Source organism: Myotis davidii, unplaced genomic scaffold (assembly GCF_000327345.1).
Source record: "Myotis davidii unplaced genomic scaffold, ASM32734v1 scaffold6, whole genome shotgun sequence".
Classification (NCBI taxonomy): domain Eukaryota; kingdom Metazoa; phylum Chordata; class Mammalia; order Chiroptera; family Vespertilionidae; genus Myotis; species Myotis davidii.
The window spans coordinates 9,454,454-9,465,528 of record NW_006383011.1 but is presented as its reverse complement, the minus strand read 5'-3'; the positions used below and the strand labels follow the sequence as shown (position 1 = coordinate 9,465,528).

Here is an 11,075-nt window from a genome sequence, read left to right as displayed (position 1 = left end):
CTGTTTTGCATGTATTCATTAAAAAAATGTATTTTTCATCATGTATTCTGTTTTTGTCGCTCGAATGGATTTTATTATTTCTTCAAGGTTCTTCACATACGTACACCTTAAGAGATATCAAGTAGGCGTAACATGTTCTCAAAAAATTAGGGTTGGCACGCAGAAGAATTTTGAGTCAGAGATTTTGCTGGTTTTGGCACACACTCACAAAAAGGTTGCCCATCCCTGATCTAGGGACACAAAATCTCTAACACCCTAAGATTGCTATCAGAAACAAAATCTAAGGCAAGGATGAAAATGGCAAAAAGAGCTGAAAGAAGTTTTAGAATGTTATCTAATTCAAGATAATAATAGATAATAAATCGGAGCTAATCTAGGCCCTTGCTCACTAGTATTTTCCTGAAAAATCACAAATGTTTCTTATTTCAAATACTAACTTACCAATAGGTCCATTCCAAGGAATATCTGATAATGAGAGGGCTACAGAAGCTTAAAAAAAGAAAAAAGTAAGAGCTGAAATAAAAATATTTCATTGCTTTAAAAAAAATCAACAGTGATAATTATGATCTCTATTTTTATACTTACCACCATTAATTGCTAGGACATCAGGCTCATTAACACCATCTACTGCTAACAAATTACAAAGAACCTGGTACAAGGGAAGAAATTCAAAGTACTTAAGAAAATATACTTGATTTGGGAGGATTATCATTTCAGTTAACATCTTGGCCTAAAACATAGGAGCACTAAATGATTAAAAGCATGGGCTTTGTAGTCAAACCCCTTAATTCTGATTATCACTAACTACATGCTTGACCATGGGCAAATTACTTAAATTAAACCTTAAAAGTTTCCTCGTCTTTAAAAGGAAAAATAATAGTATCTTCCTAAAGATTTTTATGAAAATTAATGGAAATATTGTGTGTAAAGTATTCAATAAATGTTAGCTATTTCTATTACATAAAAATGTTACCTCTTGTTTACAAGCATAGACAAAACAACCCAATGAATTACTTTACACTACAATAATATACCTACTGACATCCTTGCAAAAGCATATTTACAAGGCATATTTATTTTTATCAAATAAAAAAACTGTAGTTAATTAAAGTATTTTGGTCATTCTGAAAGAAAATATTCAGAAAGTATCAAAATATAATGAAGTCGAGGCTAAGAAGGCTCAATAATAAAAATAAGTAATAAAAATTAGTTATGTGGGGGTGGCCAGGGAGAGGTCATTGGGGGAAAAAGGAGACATGTAATACTATATGTAATGCTTTACACAATAAAGAATTAAAAAAAATTAGTTATGTTGATTGTCCTAGCCTCTGTTACTAATATGACCTACAAGACCCAAATTAATCTGCCCCCACCAATCTCAATCACTCTAACTTTCAAACTCACCAATTTCTTTTTTGCCTCAGGGCTTGTGTGTTTCCCTCCCCCTTATCTTGCAACATTCCTCTCTCTCCTGGTGAAAATATGTTCCCCTTATCCTGTGGCACCTTACTCCTGGCCTGGCTAACTCCTATTAATAATTCAGGTATCAGCTCAAATTGACACTGATTAAATATTAGCTTTATGAAATTATGTTGTTTTTTAAAAAAATATATTTTATTGATTTTTTACAGAGAGGAAAGGAGAGAGATAGAGTTAGAAACATCGATGAGAGAAACATCCATCAGCTGCCTCCTGCACACCCCCCCACTGGGGATGTGCACGTAACCAAGGTACATGCCCTTGACCGGAATCGAACCTGGGACCTTTCAGTCCTCAGGCCGACGCTCTATCCACTGAGCCAAACCGGTCCCGGCATGAAATTATGTTTTTTAAAAAATTTAATGTAGCATCACCAAAATTCTTATTTTGTATTCTTTATATAATATTTAGTCAATACGTATTATAGAAATTCATTAAATAATTTTTGATTGATGGAAACAAATAACGTAAAGGAGACCACCTTACCTGTGTATCATAAAAGTAGCCAGCTGGAAAAAGAGGTCTAATCGAACGATCTGCCAATAAAAAGAGAAAAGATATTAAATAGTACTGACAGAAGTAGCATTTTCGAAATGTTTTCCCTATTAAACATCAGGCTAAAAAATAATATCGTTAGCTGTTCAATATGTAAAACAACAAAACAAAACCACCACAAAAAACCCTTCAACTGATTTACTGAAGAGGACAAAGATAAATGTCAGTGCTTCAATTAATACACACCAGGCCCTAATAACAAAAAATTAGCAAAGTAGGAACACACAAATCTAAAATTGGGCAGCAGCTTTTAATTTCATTAAGTATCAGTTACTAACATAAGCAGAGGAAAGAGTCTTACAAACAATAAACCAAAAGAAAATCCTGCCTTAGTATTCTTCTGATGAATGCATATAAATATACAGAAACTGGCAATTTCTGGGTAGGAGAACTATAAAATACAAGCAACCCACAATATTTAAAGATGTCAAAGATTTCTGCTGTAAGAGAGAGGAAGGGGTTTCAGTGATCCAGGCAAGAGTTGAAGGAGGCTTGGCAATGGAAGTGGAAGATTAGAAAGACTGAGAAATAATTAATTGGATTTGGTTGAAGGTGTGGTCAAGGATGAATCCCAAGATTTTGGCTCATGTTATAGGTAAGAAGGATAACTTCATTAATTTATTTTTTATTTCTTATTATAATCTGTTATACATACAAAAATATTATTTGTATATATGCAACTTAAAGAATAATAATTAAAACTTATGTACCCTTTATGTCACTTGAAAAAAAGTACATACTAATACATTTGAAGCCTATGAGCTCCCCTCTATGATCTCATCCTCCCATCATTCTCCATAAAGGTAACCACTATCCTGAATTTTGTTTAATTTCGCCTTTGTTTTTCTTTGTTGTACGTACCATATATGAATCTATTCTTAAACAAAACAGTGATTGGTTTTATGTGGTTTTGAACTTAATGTTTATTCTGTTTGGGGTTCATTAAGCTTCTTCAATCCAAAGATTGATAGTTCTTAATAAAATTTTGTAAAAACTTTGGAAAAGAAAGGATGCCAAAGATTTGAAAGATTACAGACATTTTCAGTAGTTAATGAATATAATGCTTTTAAGAATTACTATGTTAAATATAAAAATGAAAATTACTAGGAATAGATTCAACAGAGTAGAAGCATGAGCCATGGAATTTATATACTCAATAGAACTCATTCATTTAGTCAACAAATATTTATTGAATGCCTATTTTGTGCCAGGCAGTATCCTGGGTCCAAGGGATGTAATGAAAGAAAACTTAAGAGATATTGTAGAACACAGATGAAAAAGATGCTAAAACAGGCCTAACAGAGAGGGTTAATGCTTCTATTTTTTTTTTTTTTATCTTACCTATTACCCTACTTGTAAGTATTTCTTTATCAGAAGATCCAATCTCTCTTCTAAGATAGTTTGTGGGAATTCTACCTGCTGCAGCAGCCTTCTGTCTATAGTCAACCTGAAGTAGTAATGAAAAAAAACACAGTTCATTTGACTGCTTTTTGCAGTAACAAGCTCTTCCCTAAGAATTATGATGATGATGTTAATTCTCCTGAGATTGTAAACAACATATTCCAGACTAAGAGGGGAGAATATTTTATTTAGTTTTAGAGTTTTGCATCACTTAGGCAAAGGAGAGGTGATAGAAATGTTTCAGCAAATTGATTTTTAAAAGCCTTCCATTACTCCCCACAGTAGCTTATTCTAGTCAAGTCAAACATTTTCTTTTTTTGTATCCAAAGAGGGAAGCCATTAAATCCTAATGAACTTTTCACTTTTCAGCAAACATATACTTGCAGACTCATACTGAAGGGAATCCTATAAAAGCAATGCATTCAGCATACTCATCAAAGTACTCATGTATTTCCACTGTTCTTGTCAACTTTTGAACATGGGCATTCTGAAGTATGCTAACTACTAATATAAGAATTGGTTATGAAGCAATCAGTTTAAATTTTTTTAATTACTTAGTATCAAACAACAAAGCAAAGTCCTTTTTGTTGGAAGTTTACATTTTGCACTTAAATATTACAAATTCTACACTTATGCTATATTATAGTTCAGGCAAATCAGCAAATACTTACCACCAAAGGCAAGAACTGGGAAGGTGAAGGTTTTGTTTTACTGACTGCTGTGACCATCACCGCAGTGTCACCTGACTTAGTTAAAAATAAACAACACTAGTAAATTCCTTTAAAATCAGATATTAACACATAAGTAGTGACTAAATGAATCCCCACTCCAGTTAAACCCAAGAAAGAGATCTGTTATCCCTTGACCTAATGTCAATGAAAATAATTATTCACAAGTAGTCCAATCTTAATCCCTTCTGCATGATCATATTCCGCATTAGAACAGCCACTGAGCTTTTCAAAAGCAATATAACTAAAAGGAAAAAGACTCACACAATCATATTTTCTACTTCTTAAGAGGAAATGTAGACTATCCATAAAGAAAAACATCCCAAGTATTACTACTAAAGAAACAAGAAAAATCACTTTCTCTACAAAAGTATTATAGAAGTTATTTATAGAATAAATAAGTAAGTTTGGAAGAGATCTTAAAGGTCATTTAATAAATCCTGCCCTATGACTCCCTGGTTATCTAGAATGGTTCTGACACTAGAAATGGTCTGAATAAATTTCCTATGCCACAATTCTAAAAAGTTATATGATGTGAAAATATTCAGTACCAGTCTCCATAACAATTTTTAAGATGAAAATGTAGCCCTAGCCAGTATGGCTCGGTTGGAGCATAGTCCCGTGCATGAAAGAGTCTGGAGTTTGATTCCCAGTCAGGGTACGTACCCAGGTTGCAGGTTCAATCCTGGTTGGGGCATGTATGGGAGGTAACCGATTGATGTTACTCTTTCGCATGGGTGTTTTTTTCTCTCCCCCCTCTCCCCGCAAATCAATAAAAAACATATCCTTGGGTGAGGATGAAAATGTAAAAAACTGGACTTTTTACCTGTACTACAGCAGAGCCATCTGCAAATCTGGCCAGTTTTCCAGAAGATATTTCCAGTTTTCTGTTTAAAAAATAAAAATTCAATACAAAAGAACTTAAGTCATCAGTATAATTCGCAGCTTAGTATAACATAAACAAAGATTCTAATGAGCAAACTAAAGGTTACCAAACCCCACATGACCCCATCCAGCAAACAAAAAAGGGAGTTTATAATCATTATTAAAAGTACAAAGGGGAAAAAAAAGTACAAAGGGAAGTTAAGAGCTATGTAAGGAAAAATATAGAAACCAAGGCAAAGGAGTAATCTGAATGAAAGTATTTTGGGGGGTATAGAAGCTCGCTTTTTAGATGCCAATTCCCATTTACTATCTTAGTTTAGTCTCTTTTCATTCCTTGCCTGTTGACTTAAAGCAGTCTGGATCATTTCCCTACTTAAAATCCTTTAAAATTTGCCCATTGCTTTATACTCCAAAAGTTGTTACAGAGACCTTCAAATTTAACAGTGGTGCCAAAGACAAGTCAATGGGGGAAAGAACAGTCTTTTCAACCAATGGGGCTAGACAAGTGGATATCCATATGCAAAAATGTTAATAAAGTTGGACCCTTTCCTCATACTATGAGTAAAAACTAATTCAAAACCCGAGTATGAAAGCTAAAACTATAAAATTTGTAAGAAAAATAATAGGAATAAGTCTTCTTTTATACGACATCAAAAGCACAAGCAACAAAAGAAAAAACAGATAAACTGAACATTAAAATTAAAAACGTTCATGCTTCACAGGATATCATCAAGAAAGTAAAAGAAAGGTGGGAGATGTTGATAATTGGGGAGACTGTGCATGTGGAGGACAGGGTGTAAATGGGAAATTTCTGTACTTTCCCTCAATTTTGCTGTCAAAGTAATACTGCTCTAAAAAATAAAATCTATTTAAAAAAAAAGCTGAAAGAAAATCCACAGGGAAAGTAACTGCAAATCATATATGTGATAAGGGACTTATATCTAGGATATGTAAAGAATTCTCACAACTCAACCATAAAAAGACAACCTAATTTTAAAAACTGGCATAGGATTTGAATAGATGTCTCTCCAAAGATTTACAAATGGCCAATAAGTGCATGACAATGTGCTCAAAATCATAAGCCACCAGGGGAATGCAAATGAAAACCACAATGAGATATTACTTCATATCTATTAGGATTATGTGTTGGTGAGGGTGTGGAGAAACTGGGAATCCTCATATACTGCTGACGAAAATGTAAAATGGTGCACCTGCTTTGGGAATAAATCTGGCAATTCCTCACAAAGTTAAACACAGACATAGCATATGACCCAGCAACTCTATTCCTAGGTATATACTTAAGAGAAATGAAAACATATACCTATGCAAACATTTGCATATGAACATTCATAGCAGCATTATGCATAATAGCCTCAAAATGGAAACAGCCCAATTGTCTATCAACTGATGAATGAATAAACAAAATGTGGTATAACCTATATAATGGAATATTACGCAGTCGTTAAAAAATGAAGTACTAATACATGTTACAATATGGATAAGCCTTGGAAACATTATGCTAAGTGAAAGAAGGTAGTCACAAATGACCACATATCATTTGATTTCATTTATAGGAAATGCCCCGAACAGGCAAATTCAGAGACAGAAAGTAGATTATTAATTGCCTAGGGCTGTGTGGTCTGAGAACAAATGGGAAATTACTGCTAATGAATGAGAGATTTCTTTTTTTAGTTAATGAAAGTATTCTAAAATTGATTATGGTGATGGTCACAAATCTATATTAATACACTAAAAACCACTGAATTGTACATTCTAAATGGGTAAATTGTATGATATGTGAATTATATCTTGATAAAGCTATCTTATATACTGGGGCGCATAAAAGTAGGTTTACAGTTGTAATACAAATAAATACAATAATTAATAAATAATAATGTAAGAATAAACTGTCTCGTACTCACAACTGTAAACCTACTTTGCCCATGTCTGTACATGAAATAGGCAGCATGTCAGCCTTATTTTCCAGATTCTGCAGAGAGTATAAAAAGAGGTCACTGAGGTCTTGAAAGAGACCAGCAAACTTGTCAGAGCCCATAATTCATAAAAGTATTGTGAAGGCAACCAACTCAGTGATTCCTGAGGATACTTAGGAAGATGTTCAGACCCATGCGCTCGGCTTCTATCATAGTCCAGTGCTGAAAATAAACACACACACACCAGTGACCTACCCCAAGTAAGATTATTTTGTCCATCACATGTCAAAGGGGTGAAGGGACAACCCTTAATATTTCCAACCATTCTTTTGCCAGAAGCCTGAGTTCATGAAAAGCATATTTATCTATTCAGTTAAGACTCATTTTGTTAAATTTGAAAGTCAGAATAAAGCATGTACTATCAGCTCTGATCTTGAAATCTTACAGGGATTTTTTTTTTTTTTAACCACAAGAAATATCTGGGGAGTTCCAGTTGGGTTTCTATTGTTCAACACAGATGTTATGATGACAGCCCACAGTAAAATGGTGTCCCCTGACAGATGGAATGAATGATGAGGTGAAGAGATGAAGCCAGAGTTGGAATAGTCGGGGCGGGGGCGGCGGGGGGGAAGGAGGTGAGGGGGAAGAACGTGAATGAGATGCTCAGAACCAGTCACACTGTAGCATCAAGCAGACTCCCACCAACCTGTTGCTGAAATTAGTATTTTATGTATAAAACATCTCCAAATACTACAAATAAGATGGACAACACATCAGTGGGTTCTGTGAATTAGACCTGGGTGGCTATATGGGAACTATATGGGAAGGAGATTTTTGAGCTTTTTAAATGTTGAACCATGTGAGTGAATACCTAATCAAAAAATACTTTTGAAGAAATAAATAATAAAAAGAGTAAGATGAGCAAGGAGATCCTTTTGGTGGAGAGTGGGGAAGATGTAGCAATGTAGCTCAGGAAGTGAGGAGTAGAGAGGAGCCACAGAAAGTAGAAATAGCTAGAGAGATCTATAAGGCTCTTCCAGAAAAATTCAGTAATAAAAATTAAACAAGCAAACAAACCACCTTATGGTTTGGGCTCTGCCTATGTCATTTGCTAAACTCATATTTCACTTTTTGCTCCATCCACAGTAAGTTATTTGTAGCTACTCAAATGCACTTTCTCACCTCTGAAATGCACTTGCCACTTTCTCTGCTACTTTCTCCTTGCCCTTCAAGATTCACCCTCAGGGGCAAGTTTTAGCATGTGATAAATATGCCTGTGCTCCCTTAGCACCTGTTCATACCTTTCCCACAGTGATTTTCCCAAGACTAAACCTGTGTTTATCATAGTTCCTCATACAAGAGCGCTGTATATAGTCGATAGTCAAAAAAGCTTATTGAAATGAAAATTAAACAGTTGCCTCAAAGGCTACTATGAGTATTAAATACATGTGAAAAATACAATAATATAAAATCTCCTCAGGTACTGTAAATTCATATGATAACAAATATAAAGTTCATGGCCCGGGCCAGTTGGCTCAGTTGGTTGGAACATTGTCCCATACACTCGCAGGTTCAATCCTTGGTTGGGGTGTGTGCTAGAGGCAACTGAACAGTGTTTCTCTTACATCAATGTTTCTCTCTCTCTCAAATCAATAAACATAACCTTGGGTGAGAATATTAAAAAATTATACACACACACATATATATATTTATATAAAGTGCATGGTACATAGCAGTCACATACTATATGCTGCAAACAACAAACTTACAACAAAGATAAAAAAATGTACTCACCCAGCAGTAATGATAATGATGAACCTACTTGTTACAACACATGATACAGGTTTAAAAAGAACTAGCTACAAAAGAGTTCCAGGTTGACAAATGATCCTTTATGGAAAATTTGGAAGGCAGGGGCTTGATTTTGTTGCTTTGAGTCGTATTGCTTAGCACATAATAGGTGTCTGTTGAATCTACTGTTCAGGGTCATTTCTTCAGAGAAGAATGTTCAATCCTTGAAGAATGGAAGAGATATCCTCACCCTCAAAAAATCAGGATCAAAGAATGCCAGAGGTGGAAGAGCCTTATAGATCATCTAGTGCAGAGGTCAACAAACTATAGCCTGTTTCTGTATAGTCTTTTAGCTAAGAATGTGCTTTTACATTTTTGAAGGGTTTGTAAACATACCCTTTCTCTCTCTCATGAATATGTGACAGTATGCAGCCCACAAAGTCTAAAATAATTACTATCTGTTTCCTTACAGAAAAAGTTTACAGTCTCCTGATCTAGCCCAGTCTCTTCGTTTTGTGAAATAAGAAAGTGGTTAAGTAATTTGTTCAAGATCAGTCATTCAATAAGTTACGGAGGAAGGCCTGGATTCAAAGTCATATGTTCTGGCTTTTTATATGAACTAGGGCCAAAAATTTTTTTAAAGTACATGTAAAAAATGTGTGTGTGTGTGCATACATGTGTATATATATGTATAAACAGCAGTTTCATTTATTTCAAAAATTATTCAAATACAATTTTTAAAAAGTGATTTTAAGATGTCAATTCTGGCAAAAGGATCCCTGGAAAAAGTAGGGGCTTTGTAACAGAAATACAAGTTCAAAATCCACTTAGTCTCAGTACTAGCTTTGTTGAACATTTCTGAATCTCTGTTTTCTTAACTATAAAAATGGGTGTAATAGTACCTTTACTACAGGTTTAAAAAGAGTGTAGCATATAACTGGTGTTCAATAAACGTATATTTCCTTTCCCTTCATAACTAGGGTCATACTGGCCACGTTTTTAGGATTGGATGATGTCAGCTCATTATCCTGAGGTGGAATGTTTTATATTTCAGAGTCCAGGAGTCCCCGAAATTAAAGAGAATGGAGTCAGGTGGTCAGAGTCAACTCAAGAAAGGAAGCCCGGAACAGGGTAAGAAGGACCAAGAAGCAAAGGACCCGAGGCTGAGACAGGGAGGGAAGAGTGAGGGTGCAGGGAGACAGACTCCAAACCCGGAGAGGGGAACCTGGCATTTAGGTTTGGGATGAACGGAGGGAAAAGAGGCTAGGGTTGCCAGATTCCTATCCTGGGAGATGAATGTACTCATTGCTGACAGGACAGAATGCCTGTGAAAGGGCAGAAAACGCACATCGTCCCTTACCTGTTGCCTAAGTCCACGGCTACGGTACGGGACCTGGCGCCACTCCATAGTGCTCGCACCTGCAACTGGGTGAGTGCCCGATCCCGCCCTGGCAGACGGAGGGCACTATCGCCCCGCGGCCGGAGCCGGAGGCACGAGCAGCAATGCCTGCAGGCCGCCATGACACCCAGCACGCGCTCCGCCCGGGCTGCGCTCTGATTGGCTCACTTTCAGATGGCGGGCGGAGCCTGTTCCAGTTTCGTTTCCGTGGTGCTGGGGGAACGCAGGGGACTGGAATAACTTGGCTACTTTCTACGAACACCAGAGAGGGTCAAACCTCTGAGAACGCGATCCTGGCGGCCTCTAAGTATCTGCCAATGAAAGGCAATTAGAAAAATAATGCTTGGTGTTTTCTTTTGCTATCGTAGTTTAAAAGAAAGTCCTAGAATAATGTGTTTAATAAGTAGAGTAAATATAGAGTAATAATAGAAGTCATCAGAAAACATATTATTGTTATTTGGCTTCTTTGAGCTGAGAATTGGGAGAACTTGTGGTGCAAGAGATCTCTCTCTCCCCACTGTGCCCTGGTTTTCATTTTATAAGTTTCACAGAACAAATATATTGCTGCAAAGCTTTGTGTTCTTTTATTTCTGGTAAGTTAATTTCTCATCGACCTATATCATTTTAGATATCTTTATATCATAATTTCTGGTTCTTCTTTACTTTCATTGTTAGTATTTCTCTGCCCTTCTTGGTCAAATGTTTATATTTGCTAAGCCAACTCAATTTTGGAAAATGAAAAAAATCTTTTTGGAAGTTGAATTTGATTAATATTTAGCGAGTGGATAAATTTCTTCCACCCCCTCCTAATCCAGTCAATAGGAAAATCTTTATGTGGTCATTGAATAAACCCATGATTGTTTTTCTATTATGAGGGTCATATTTTTCTTTTGGTTGTAACAC

General features: G+C 35.7%; 1 protein-coding gene across 2 annotated transcripts in view; it reads right to left on the bottom strand.

Moving 5' to 3' along the window:
* Positions 1-10,374, bottom strand: part of PNPT1 (polyribonucleotide nucleotidyltransferase 1) — a 63,493-nt gene extending 53,119 nt beyond the window's left edge. Inside the window, exons 1-7 of one of the 2 annotated variants that reach the window (XM_006778581.2) lie at positions 10,134-10,374; positions 4,990-5,050; positions 4,107-4,181; positions 3,376-3,481; positions 1,966-2,015; positions 586-649; positions 442-489 (exon numbers count right to left, since the gene is read on the bottom strand). In XM_006778581.2, the coding sequence (XP_006778644.1) occupies positions 442-489; positions 586-649; positions 1,966-2,015; positions 3,376-3,481; positions 4,107-4,181; positions 4,990-5,050; positions 10,134-10,294 (565 nt within the window). In that variant the 5' untranslated portion in view covers positions 10,295-10,374. The remainder of the gene's footprint in view (positions 1-441; positions 490-585; positions 650-1,965; positions 2,016-3,375; positions 3,482-4,106; positions 4,182-4,989; positions 5,051-10,133) is intronic. The other variant, XM_006778582.2, reaches the window with a different exon arrangement.
* Positions 10,375-11,075: the final 701 nt, after the last annotated feature.